Here is a 13,246-nt window from a genome sequence, read left to right as displayed (position 1 = left end):
CTGTCTGGGAATCACTCTGATTTTCAAAGATAATCTTGCGGATTAAGATAAAAAAATAAACCCATGCTCTTCACAGTTCTGTAGAAAAGAGCACAAAAATAGGTCAAACTTTGCTGTGGCTTCTTTGCTTCCCCAGAGCAAGCAGAGCTCATCCTACTCCGACAGAGACACGACGGAGGAGGAGTCGGAGTCCCTGGATGACATGGACTTCCTCACCAGGCAAAAGAAGCTCCAGGCTGAGGCCAAGATGGCCTTGGCTATGGCAAAGCCCATGGCCAAGATGCAGGTGGAGGTGGAAAAGCAGAACAGGAAGAAGTCGCCCGTAGCGGATCTTGTGAGTGGGGCCGGGGGTGACCCCAGGGGGGACTCCAGCCCTGGGACATCCACACCACTGGTGGCTCTGGCTCACAGGGATGAGGGACGTGGGGAGGAGAGGTGGAGAAGGGATTGGCCTCAGGAGCTGGAAGGAGTTGTGGGAGCAGGATGGGTGCAGGGAATGGGATGCTGGAGGTTGGTGCTGCCTTGAGGCCGCTCATCCTCTGAGCTGGAGTCTGTTCATCCCATCCCATCCCATCCCATCCCATCCCATCCCATCCCATCCCATCCCATCCCATCCCATCCCATCCCATCCCTGAGCACTCCTGCCTTCGTCCAGGGCTGTCACCATCACCCTCACCCCCCATTCCATCAAACATTCCTGATCCTGGTCGCCTTGGGCCCAGTGTTGTGTTGATGCTTGGCCTCCATTTGGTGGAGTCGTTGCTGCCTGTTTGTGAGGGGGGGATGCAAAACTGGGGGGACAAAATGCTCAAAAATAGAAATAATTGGAAGAAAACAGTAAAATGCTGGAAGGAAACACTAAAATACTGGAAGGAAGCAGTAAAATAGTGAATATTTCTTTCCAGCTGCCACATATGCCTCATATCAGTGAATGCCTGATGAAGAGAAGTTTAAAACCCACTGACCTAAGGGACATGACCATCGGGCAGCTACAGGTGATAGTCAATGACCTTCACTCACAGATAGAAAGTAAGTGGTAATTGCTTAATTATTCTGGGGTCAGTCTCCTTTAATTAAGAGCAGTTCTCTGGGATAAATGTAAATATTCTCAGTGGAAAGGGCTGTGCAGCCCTGGGCAGTGATGGAGTCCCCAACCCCGCAGAGATTTAAAAGCCCTGTGGATGTGGCACTTGGTGGGGAAGATCCCAACCTGGGGTCCCCCCAGGACATCCCAAACTCACCCCATTTCTCCCTGGAGCAGGCTTGAACGAGGAGCTGGTGCAGCTGCTGCTGATCCGGGATGAGCTGCACACGGAGCAGGATGCCATGCTGGTGGACATTGAGGATCTCACCAGGTGAAGCAGGAATTTCTCTCCCCTCACAGCTCCCCATTTACCATCAGCAGCGTGTGGGGCTTTTCTTCCAGCAGAATTCTGGGACTAAAGCTTTTGCCATCCAGGATATTGGGAAGGAATTGTTCCCTGAGAGGGTGGGGAGGCCCTGGAATGGATTTCCCAGAGAAGCTGTGGCTGTCCCTGGATCCCTGGCAGTGTCCAAGGCCAGGCTGGACAGAGATCTGTCTTTGCCATCAGGAGGGCTGGACAAGGGGGAGAACTTTGGAACCACTTAAATACTAATATTTAATAACTGCTAAAACAAAAAGCCTTGCAGGATATGGGCAGGTTCCCTAAAGGACTCCATCCTCTGGCAGCAAGGCTCAGGAAGCATTTTCCTTTGGGATGACTGGGGATGCGCTTCTGAAATAGAAAGTGTTCCAAAATATTCTGAGTATTTTATTCAGAAGTGTAAAGGTGTGGGATGAAAGGAGCTGGGAAAGAAGAGGCCCGGGGTAGCATCAGCACACCAGGACTGTGATTCCAGACTGAAGCATTAAAGCTCAGAAAAAAAATGAAGAGCAAGTGGTGAGGGGGAAGTTTGGGATGGGAGCTGGAGCTGTGTCAGTGCCACCTCATATCCTGGGATCTCCTCCTGTGTTTTGGGAAGTGCTTTGCTTCCTCCCTGCAATTCATAAATGGCATTTTTTGGGAATGGTGGGGCACTGGCTGTTCCCATCCCTCTTTTTTTTGGGGTAGAGGTGTTGGCCATCCCTGTGGGAAGGAAGGGAAAAATCCCAGCTGCCCCAAACCACTTTGGGGTTTGGAGAAACCCAAAGGCCTGGCCCTTCACCCACCCTCCTGCCAGGAAGGAGCCCCGGCAGAGATCCGGAAAACTTCGTGTTTTCCTTGGGAAAACACAATTCCCAGCTCGGTGCCGGAGCAGATGGGTTGGGTTTTCCATCTTTTCCTTGGCACAGGGAATAACAGCCCCTCCCTGTCCCCAGACACGCCGAGAGCCAGCAGAAGCACATGGCAGAGAAGATGCCAGCCAAGTGAACCCCGGAGCGCCCTCCTCCTGCCTCTGTCCGTGTCCAGGGAATTCCAGAATTCCAGTGTTGCTCATTGACCATGTCCGAAGCTTTCTGTCCGGTGATTGGCCTCTGCTTCTTAATTTATTTTAATTTTTTTACTCGTGCCACTAAATATCAGGCATTTTAATAATAATAATAATAATATTATTACAGAAACAAAGAGAATTGTACAGTACTTATAACATTATAAATCATGGGCGAGAAGAGAGGGTAGTTTAACTTTATTTTTTGGTTGTTTAGAGATTTTTTTGGGTTGGATGATATTTTACCATTGACTACTTTTTTATTCTTCACTGTAGTTCTCAAATAAAGAACCTGTTCTTGACGGTGCTATTCAAGTCAACAAAAAATCCATGCCTGCCTCGTAGTGACGTCGTAGCTTTCAGTAATCTGTACATTTTACTCAGTTCTCGACCTTTTGGGAATGTTGACTACCTGACATTCATTTTTAGGTGTGCTATTAACACTCGGTGGGGTGCAGAGAGTTGGAAGTTTTCTGTATAAAGCTGTAAAATAAAAATTACCACCATTGTTTCCTATGCCACGTCTCTTTGTTGCTGGTGGATCCTCCAACAAAATGTGCAATTTATCATCACCAGAAAGAGGCTTTGTTTTTTTTTTTTTTTGGCCCTGCTGATCACATCAAACTGAGAGAAGAGAGGGTTTTTGCAGAGTTATTTGTTTGGAAGTTCCGAATTCTGTATCACATGGACTTCAAAGATTCTTCTGTAACACTGAGCCCCAAATCTGTGATGGTTGGAAGCAGCAGACACACAGCCCAGGTGGGTATTTTTTTATATTTTATTGTCTGGGCTGAACATTTAAATGAAATTTTAGAAAGAAAAAGAGTAATCTATGTTAAAAACCAGGCAGCACATTAAATGGATTAAACGTGGAATCCGTCACTCTGCCTTTGGGGGAGGCTCAGAGCTGAGTGCTGGCCGTAGGAGAGGGGACACTGGCACACAATGAGTCCATCTCCACCCCTCCTTTATTGGATTCCAAAGCTGGAAGAACCCAGCCAGCCCTTCCAAAGCCCCAGCCTGGTGCTCCCAGCAGCTTTTTACCTTTTAATTCTCCTTTCTTTGGGGGGCAAATCCATCCCAGCCAAGGCTCTGCCTGGTGACTTACTCAGGGTGTTTGCAGAAAGCCTCAGCTGCATTCCAACTTCATCCCCTGCCAGGAATGTCTTTTATTAAAGGACTTTTTTTTTTATTAAAGGACTTTTCCCTCCCCTTTTTTTCCCAGAAAGGGCAGGGCTGGAAGCAGCCCTGGAGGGGTTTGGGGGGCTGGGATGGGGGGTTGGTTTAATTTAGGGCTGTTCTGCCTTTCCCAAGGCTTTTCCAGTGCTATTCCCTGTCCCACAGCTCCCATGGGGATGGGATCCCGTGTTCTTGCTGGGCAGTGTGCCCTGAGTGGGATCAGGGAGCAGAAGGATGGATTAGGAGCCCACACCTGCAGCCCACATCCACATCAACCCTTTTCTTCCTCACTTTTAAATCTGTGCAGAAAACACACAGAAATGTGGGGTGTTGGTTTCCCTGCAGCCCTTGGGTGGCTCCCTGCATGTGGGGAGAGCTGCTGGGTTTGAATTTTCTCTCCAAAACCCCAAATTTGCAGTGTCTGACCCCAAAACCTCTCCGTGGGTCCGCTGCCTCCCTCGGAAGCAGCTCTGGGTCTCAGGGAGGAGCTGCCTCCTGCTGTATTTAAAGCATGAAAAGCCCCAAACACACAAAGTTCGCTCTCAGCTTTAAGGAAAAAAAAATTTAAAAAAGAATAAAAAATCAGAAAAATAATCAAAAAAGCCCCTGGCTGCTCCTGGGGAATCCCACAGCTCCCCCTGGCACCATCCAGCTCCGGAGCACCAGGATGAGGCAGCCGGGAAGGCTGGAATTCCATTCCCTTGCTAAGTACCTTTGACTTGCTGGGGAGAATTTGTCCTTCTACTCACCCTCTGCTGGTTCTCCCCTTCCTGTCCTGGGGATTGGGTTTTCCCTGGAAAAAAATCCTGTTCTGGGTCTCCTTGGCTCCGTGTCCCACGTTCTGAGGGGTGCTGTGGACGGGGGCAAAGCCGGAACTGATGGATTAAAGGATATTTCCAAAAGAGAAGCGTCTGGTGTGGTTTCTGAGCAAGATTTTGGTTTTGTGGTTTATTCCTGGGTCTCGGTCCTGCTTGGAGCCTCCTGCATCCTCCTGGGTAGGATTTTGATTCCCAGAAAAACATAAACTGTCTCCCACAGGTGGTGGATCCTCCAGCTGGGAATTGTTTTCCTTTTTGCTGTAGGAAAAGCACCTCCAAAACTCACCAAAACCACCTGGCTGAGGCAGCAAAAACACCTCCCAGCCCTGCTTCCTGCTGTGAGAATGGAGATCCCACAAACCCCACATTCCCAGCTCCCTGCCCTCCACGCAGCTGTGGAAATCCACAGGGAATATATGGGATTTTTGGGAGCCCCATCCCTGTGGAGAATTTGTTGGGTTTTTTTTTCCAACTTAGCTTTAATTTTTAATTTTGATCTTATTTTTTGGATGCTTTTCTCCCAGGAACGGGGCATTTACAGGGTTCCACTGGTGAATCTCAGAACCACAGAATTCAGAGCTGAATTCCCCACTGGAATTTCAAAGGGAGAAAGTCCCTGGGATGAGCTCACAGGGATAGTAAGAAGCAGCTTTTGGTATGACAGCGGCCACTGCTCCAGGCTGGGGACTGGGATTTGGCACCCAGCCCCTGGATCCAAGGAATCCCCGTGCCCAGTGCCCCTTGCCTGGAATTTTTTGGGGGGGGCGGGGGGGGGGGAAGGTGTTAATTTGGAGAAAATGTTCAGAAGACTTAAAAACCAAGGAAAGCTGAGAGTTGGATGGGCTGGACCAGGGTAGGGATCATGGGATTCCAGGATGGTTTGGGAGGGAAGGGAGCTTAAATCCCACCCAGTGGTGGGATTTATCCATGGGCAGGGACACCTTCCACCGTCCCAGGCTGCTCCAAGCCCCAGTGTCCAGCCTGGCCTTGGGCACTGCCAGGGATCCAGGGGCAGCCCCAGCTGCTCTGGGAATTCCAGCCCAGCCCCTCCCCACCCTCCCAGGGAACAATTCCTTCCCAGTATCCCATCCAGCCCTGCCCTCTGGCACTGGGAAGCCATTCCCTGCGTCCTGCCCCTCCATGCCTTGTCCCCAGTCCCTCTCCAGCTCTTCTGGAGCCCCTTTAGGCATTGGAAGGCCACAGTTTGGGATAAGGCATGGGAGCAGAGCCTTGTGAAGCTTGGAAATAATTTTGGATTTTTTATGCTGCCTGGGCAGGGCAGGAACTGCTCCTTGGTGTTCCCTGTCCTGTCCCCACCATGCTGCCCTCCAATGCCCCTTTCCAGAGTCAATCCTGGCCATCCAGGAGGAATTCTCCTTGCTTTTCCTCGCCTGCTTCCAGCTGGTCTCACACCACAACATTCCTTAACATTTTTAGGTCTCATCCTAAACCCATGGGTGCCTGAAGAGCCTGAACTGCCGCACTGAATAAAAAATAACCCCAAACCATCCTCATGCCCGAGAGGAGGCCCTGCTGACGTGGATTCCATCACCCCTGGGAACTGGGATGAGCTTTGTGACCCAGCTGCTTCCTGTCAGGGAAGCCCTGCGGTTTGGGTTCCCCTTTTTGGGATTTTCTGCCCTTTTTTGTGTGTGCCCTCCCCCCCCCCCCCCCCCCCAGCGGCTCCTGGGTGTGCTGAGCAACATCTGCCCACACACACGGGCACCACCATGGAGTGGGAGCAGGGAAAAGCAGGGAAGCTGTGGCTGTTCCATCCCTGGAAGTGCCCAAGGCCAGGTTGGTCATTGGGGCTTGGAACCACCTGGGATATTGGGATGGGGGAAGGTGTCCCTGGAATGGCAGGGGTGGGATGAGAGGATTTTCCCAACGTCCCTCCCCAACCCAAACCATTCAATGATTCCATAAAAACCACACACACGGCCTTTCACTCTTCCTTTTCACCCTCCAAGGGAGAAGCACTAATGAACTTGTGATAATTAAGTCTCGTGCAGGCTCAGATGAGACCCTTGGGATGGGGGGACCCTCCCTCCGGGTGCCTCCTGCCCCAGCCCGCTCCAGACCATCCCTGCTGCTTCTCCTGCCTTCCAGGGAAGGTGAACAGCTCGCAGATTTTCCCTCTCCGAAGCAAAGCCACCCTTCAGCCCCAGGGCGGCTCCGTGGGCGGGCGCTGAGTTCCGCTCCCGCTGCCCCGCATCCCACGGCCCTTCCCGCTGAGTTTCTCTTCCCTCTTACCATAAACCAAAGGAAAGCCTCATGTGCAGGGCCTCGTCCTCCTCCTCTGCTGCTCCAGGGGTGCCCAGGGACATCCCGCATCCCACGGCAGCAGGAGTTCCAGGGGCTTTTCCAGCCGGGATCGAATGTGCTGCTAAAGCCTCTTTTCCCGGTGCCTCGGTGGGATCAGCCCTTCCCTCTTCCCTCAGATCCACCAGCAGCTCCTTCCCAGTGGGGAAGTATTGCTTAAAGTCTCTTGGCTGTGGAGGGAAGGAAAAAAGGATCGATGGAAAAGGATTTACCCCGATTCTCGGTGGTGCAAACTGTTCTGACCCGTCCCAGCCTCTCCTGGTCCATGGATTTTAGTTTGGGATTGCTGATGGCGAAATTGCCAGGGAGGACTGGGAGCAAAGCCCAGGCACCACAGCGATCGTGTCCACAGCCTCCTGCCCCTCAGCTTCCCAAGGGCAGCACGTCTGGGGGAGAAACTCACCTTGAATGGAGACCGAAGTGTCCCCATCCGTCTGAAAACAGGAATTGCAGAGTTTTGCTGGATCTCTGGAGCGGTTTCCAGGCAGCTCAGCTCTCCTCTGCTTCCAGGCAGGGCTGTGGGAGGAGAAATTTCCCCAGGGGCTCTCCCCATCCCGCCGTGGACAAAGGACTGATACCCCCCAGACACTAGTTGGGAAAAATCCCCTTGGATGTTCAGGGATTTTGCTGGAATAACCAGTCCTGGCTGAGGGGACTGACCCCCAAAGCAAGGATAAGAGCTGGAAACAGCTCTGCAGCTCCCAAACCACACGGAGATGGATTTTTTGGGAGTGGGAAAGGGATCCCCATGACTGTCTCAGACCCCTCATCCTGCACCTTCCCACTGCCTTGGAATCTGGGAAGAGAAGGGACACAATCCCCGTGTCCCCACAAGGGTCAGGGCCCTGCAGGAGAAGTTTGGGGCTGGGAGATGGGACCAGAGCTGTGCAGTCATTTTGGGGCTGCTCCGCTCAGCTCAGCTCAGCCCACTTGGGAATGGTTTGGGTTTCCCACAGACCCCCACAGCTGGATGTCTCCAGGAGACACCAACGCCTCTGGACACGGCAAAAATGGGATTTCTTCTCCAGGTTTGGATTTATTCACACGCTGAGCACCCAGCCCAGGGTGGGGAAATGCCACCGCAGCTCTGGCACTCCCGGTGCCCGGCTCACGGGATCGTGAGCGAAACCCTTCTCGTTTTCTGCACTTTGCATAAAGCCCGGTGTTTATTTTTGCAGCGGAAGCCACGAGGGCTGAGGGCTCTGCGGGGCTCTGCCGGCTCCTCTGGAGGCTGCAGCTGCCTCTCTGCCGAGGACAAAGGCCCCAGTGCCACCCACGTCCCGTGATGTGTTAAAACTAGGATGTCCCTGTGCCCTCAGGAAGCCCTGGATGTTCCTCCACATCACACAAACCATCCCCAAGTGCCCCTCCCCGGGCTCTGCGCTGGGCCGGAGCCACCGCAACCCCCCCAGCTCCAGGAACCATCCCAAAATCATGGAATGGGTTGGGCTGGAAGGGAAAGCTCACCTCATTCCCATGGCAAGGGGCACCTTTCACTATCCCAGGCTGCTCCAAGCCCAGTCCAGCCTGGCTTGGGACACTGCCAGGGATCCAGGAGCAGCCACAGCTTCTCTGGGAATTCCATCCCAGCCCCTCCCCACCCTCCCAGGGAAGGATTTCCTCCCAAATTCCCACCCAGCCATGGCAGGGGGAAGCCATTCCCCCTTGCCAAAGGTCTCTCTCTGGCTTTCCTGCGGCTTTCCCACCCACTGCTTCAATGGATAGGACTGGTCCCTTCCCCACCTTCCCCACAAAACTCTGGGAGCCATACTCTACCTTTGGTCAGGCCCTCACTTCACCAGGACTGCATTCATTTCCTTTTTCTCCTCACAAGGCACATCAAAACCATCAAATGTGGCCCTGCAGAGAAAATTCCTGCCAGGAGAGTGCTCGGCCTGTGAGAGGGGAGGTGCCAGGCTGGTCAAATCCTGGGCACAGCATTCCTGGGAATAACTCCTGCCCAATCCACATCCTTGGGAGTGGAGCCGGGGAATTCTCTGCCCGTGGGTCACTGCAGCAGCTCTCAGGGTGTCCCCAAGCACTGCAGGCTCTGAGCTCTGCATCTCCTCGGGTTTCCCAGCTGCTGGCCTGGCAGTGCTTCCTGGGGATAGAATGGAGGATTCCATCATTAACGGGGCTTGGAAAATTGTGCTACAGCAAAGAAATGCTAAAAAACATCCTGGTGATCAGCGCCTGCTCACCCAGTATCAAATTCCCTTCCTTTCTCCACGTGCAAAGCCAGCGTGAGCTGAAAGGGCAAACACAAACCTGAGCAAGGACAAAATTCCAGCTTTTTCCCCATCCCTGCTCTCCTCCTGCCCAGCATCCACAGCCAGGGACGGATAAAGAGCAGAAAAAGCACCCGGAGCTGAGAAATTCTGTCAAGTGTGAAAACAGAAAGTGAGAGAGAAAGATCTCCCCGAAAGTGCCACGAAACCACGGGCACAGCTGGCACCACCTCCTTACTCACAGGGTGCTTTTGGGGCAGGGAGGGTGAGCTCAGAGGATTCCCAAAATCCATGAGGGATGCACCTCTCCGTGCCGTGTGGAGGCCCTTCCTGAAGGTTTTTATTCCTATGAATTCTGTGGAATTTTAAGACGAACCCCACAGGGCTGACAGACCCACACGGAGCCATAAAATCCTGGAATGGTTTGGGTTGGGAAGGGACCTTAAATCCCAGTTCCATGGGCAGGGAATGGAAATAATTCCAAACCTGTGGGCTGGGCTGCAATGCTCCTTTGTGTTTATTCCACAGGACCATAAAATCATGGAATGCTTTGGGATGTTTGGGTTGGAAGGGACCTCAAAGCTCATCCAGTTCCACCTTCCACTATCCCAGGCTGCTCCAAGCGTCATCCAGCCTGGCCTTGGACACTTCCAGGGATGGGGAATCCACAATTTCTCTGGGCCAGGGCCTCCCCACCATCCCAGGGAAGAATTTCTCCCTGGTATCTGCTCCTCCCAGCTCAGTGGGAGAAATTCCCTGCCCAAAATGCACCCTGTGTGCTTTTTAGGGAATCCCAACCCTGATCCAGGGGTTCCCAGCAGCTTCATCCCTTTCCCAGGATGAATCCCTTACCCTGGCAGGAGGACTGGAGCTTTGGAGCCTGTAAATAACAACCTCTGAATGTGGAGATCCCAAGTCTGGGTGGTCACAGAGCTGCCAGGCTGCTCCCTGGAATCCAACATGGATCATGGGGAAAATCTCAGGAATTCCGGTGGCAGCTGGAAGAGAGAAGAGCCAAGAGATGCAGGGGATCGAGGCAGGATTTGAGAGGTTCCAGCGCCCCAAAAAAGCTTCAGAAACACCACTGAATCCCCCCCAATGAAATACCAGCACAAGCAGAGGATTTGGGTTAGGAATTTCAGGGAATTCCACAATCAATAAGCACCAACAGCCAAAAAAACACCAGGAAAGTTTCTCCCAACTCTTTATTTTCCCATTTTATGGAGCCATCAGTTCCCAACCCAAACCAGAAGCAACTTCTGCCAGTGAGGCTCTTTTGGTGATAAATCCAACCCTGGATCTTCCCCAAAAAATGATCCAGGAGCAAAACAAATTATTCAATGTTCCAAAAAATGATTCAGTGTTCCATAAGTCCTGAGAGTGGCAAATAGGATCGAATCGGTTTTATTTATTGCATCCAGAAATCCCATCCCACACAATATTTTCCCAGTTTTGTAATGGAGCAATGATCCCTGTCCACAGCTGGGTGGGATATAATCATCCTGAATCTTTAATTTATATTTCTCTGTAATTATTGCTTAATTAGATATCTCAAATTATTGCTAATTGCAGTGCCAGGGAATAGGGCTGCCCTACAAAGACCCAAACCCTTCCTACTGAGGATGTCCCAAGTGACTCCGTGGCCTTCCCAAAGGGTTTGGAGCCTGTTAATGAGGAAAATCCATCGAATTTTAAATTACAACATCCCACAGCTGGTAGGAAATGTCCCTAAAGCTCATTTCCCTCAAAGCACAGGGTGATGCCCACACTTGTTACCTGGAAACCAGGAAACAAGGATTTCCCTAGGCCAAAAGGAAGCCCAAAATTCAATCTCTATTTATTGGAGGGGAGAGGAGCCCAGACTGAAACAAAAAGCCGGGAGATTTCTGTTAGATTTCCAGGAACCTCCCGCTTTTTCAGAAGAGCGTGGCTGGAGCGGGTCCCGTTTCTCATCATCGACTCTCCAGGCCTCAAAACCAAACTGAGCACAGGGCTTGGGCTTTGGGGCTTTTCTCACTGGGTTTCTTTCTTATTGCTGTTCTCCCTTTCTTTCTCAGGCAGGAGTTTTAGGTATTGATTTGGCTGAGGGCACGGCCCCGAGCAGGGATTCCCCTCATTTTGCCTGCATTAGATCAAATCCGATTTTACAGAGACCCGGAACGGTCCTTATTTTTCTCTGGAGGATAATTCCAACAAGAGCAAGTTCTGGTTGAAATACAGGCAGCAGAATTACATTTTCTTGTGGAAAATCATACAGCTGCTAACACTTCGAAAAACTTAACAGTTATAGATTATATTTATGGTATTTATTATATTTATTATACTGGGGGGCCCTGGCACAGGGTGCCCGGGGAGGCTGTGGCTGCCCCTGGATCCCTGGAAGTGTCCAAGGCCAGGCTGGACGGGGCTTGGAGCAGCCTGGGATAGTGGAAGGTGGAATTGGATGAGCTTTAATATCCCTTCCAACCCAAAGCATTCCATGATTTTATGTTTCTTTGGAATAAACACAAAGGAACATCACAGCCCAGCCCACAGATTTAGAATTATTCTCATTCCATTCAAGCACTGCTTCCCATTCCTCTGGGAATGCACTTGCCCCAAGCTGCTCAAGGAGTAATTATCTTATTTTAATATATTATAATATGTAAAATATTCTGTTCTGATATTATTAATATAAATATTAATTATCAAGATTCAGGCTAAACCTGGTCAAGTAGAGGATGCTTTGAGATGGAGGAGGAGAAGATGGATTCCTTCTTCCGTTAGGAAAAAAAATTCACTCACCAGAATTAAAAGCCCCAGAATCCCAGAATGGTTTGGGTTGGAAGGGACCTTAAATCCCATCCCATGGGCAGAGACATCTCCCACTATCCCAGGCTGCTCCAAACCCATCCAGCCTGGCCTTGGACACTTCCAGGGACACAGGGGCAGCAGGCACAGCAAGGATTATAGGAGAGATATATACGATATCATTAGGATATATCCCAATTTATCAGCAGCTTAAACCCAAATCCCACCCCAGTGCTGATCCCGCTGGGAAACCTCGTGTCCTGCTGGGAGCAGGGCCTGAGAGCCGGGCAGGGAAACCTGGAAAGCCAAAGTGGTGCCTTTCAGGAACACCCCTCAGCACATCCCAAAATTCTCTTTCGCTTTTGGCTCCCGGAAGACGCGGCTCCTACACGAGCTGGAAACCACAGCCCGCAGTGAAATGACGGGGCAGAAGTGAAAAACGCCCAGAGAAATTGGAAAATGATGCACTGCTGGGATCGGGGCAAAAAGAAGTCTCAGGACACGCCACAGGCTTCTTATAGGAAACAGAGAAAATAAAAAGAATCTGAAAATGCAATATAAGACTCTTGATTCATCCTGCTCCCTCCCAGTTTCACAGCAAAAATCCCAGTGACTTCACGGCAGCCCCAATGCACAGAAAGGTTTTCTGCAGCCTTCTGGGTCCGGCTGAGAATGGCCACGAACAATACGAGCCAATACTGAAATATTGGTTAATTATTCCAAATATTTCAGCAGAATCAAATATCCAGGCAGGTTTTCACAAATATTCATGAATGAAACGTTGTCACTATAGAATCAGAGGATCATGGAATGGTTTAGGTTGGGAAAGATCTCAAAGGTCACCGAGTGCAACCATCCCCAGCACTGCCACATCCACAGGGCTGTTCAATCCCTCCACCACCGCCCTGGACAGCCTATTCCAGCGCTTTCCATGAAGGAATTTTCTCTAATATCCAATCTAAAGCTCCTCTGGTGCAACCTGAGGCTGTTTCCTCTTGTCCTGGTGCTTGTTCCTTGAGAAGAGAGCAGGATAAAAATGGAAATGGAAAAGCTGGAGAGAAATGATTTACACGGGATGGAGTGACAGAACAAAGAGGGAATGGCTTCAAATTCAGGAGGTTTAGATGGGATTTTGGGAAGGAATTGTTCCCTGGGAGGGTGGGCAGGCCCTGGCACAGGGTGCCCAGAGCAGCTGGGGCTGCCCCTGGATCCCTGGCAGTGCCCAAAGCCAGGTTGGAAACAGGGGCTTGGAGCAGCCTGAGGCAGTGGAAGGTGTCCCTGCCCGTGGGAATGAGATTATCTTTAAGGTCCCTTCGAACCCAAACCATTCCGTGCTTTCGTGATTCCGCTAAAACTTCTCCACGCGCCGCGCGCGGACTCCCTGCCAACCCCATTTTCCTGTCAGCTCTGTGCTCCGAGGGAAGGAGCTCCGGCTGTGCCCCGCACATCCCCGCCCTG

At 51.3% G+C, this 13,246-nt stretch overlaps 1 protein-coding gene and 1 long non-coding RNA gene across 4 annotated transcripts in view; both read left to right on the top strand.

Moving 5' to 3' along the window:
* LOC103615674 (schwannomin-interacting protein 1) overlaps nucleotides 1–2,967 on the top strand; it is a 19,705-nt gene extending 16,738 nt beyond the window's left edge. For 2 of the 3 annotated variants that reach the window (XM_017734359.1, XM_008633738.2), the window contains exons 4-7: nucleotides 137–334; nucleotides 906–1,029; nucleotides 1,262–1,355; nucleotides 2,342–2,778. In XM_017734359.1, coding sequence (XP_017589848.1) covers nucleotides 137–334; nucleotides 906–1,029; nucleotides 1,262–1,355; nucleotides 2,342–2,393 — 468 coding nt within the window. In that variant the 3' untranslated portion in view covers nucleotides 2,394–2,778. Of the gene's footprint in view, nucleotides 1–136; nucleotides 335–905; nucleotides 1,030–1,261; nucleotides 1,356–2,341 lie in introns of all 3 variants that reach the window. The other variant, XM_017734358.1, reaches the window with a different exon arrangement.
* Nucleotides 2,968–11,360: 8,393 nt separating this feature from the next.
* LOC108446770 overlaps nucleotides 11,361–13,246 on the top strand; it is a 6,591-nt gene continuing 4,705 nt past the window's right edge. Inside the window, exon 1 of the long non-coding RNA XR_001862068.1 lies at nucleotides 11,361–11,431. This is a non-coding gene — a long non-coding RNA (uncharacterized LOC108446770). The remainder of the gene's footprint in view (nucleotides 11,432–13,246) is intronic.

Source organism: Corvus brachyrhynchos, unplaced genomic scaffold, assembly GCF_000691975.1.
Source record: "Corvus brachyrhynchos isolate BGI_N302 unplaced genomic scaffold, ASM69197v1 scaffold544, whole genome shotgun sequence".
NCBI lineage: Eukaryota > Metazoa > Chordata > Aves > Passeriformes > Corvidae > Corvus > Corvus brachyrhynchos.
This window is presented reverse-complemented; position numbering and strand designations above follow the sequence as displayed.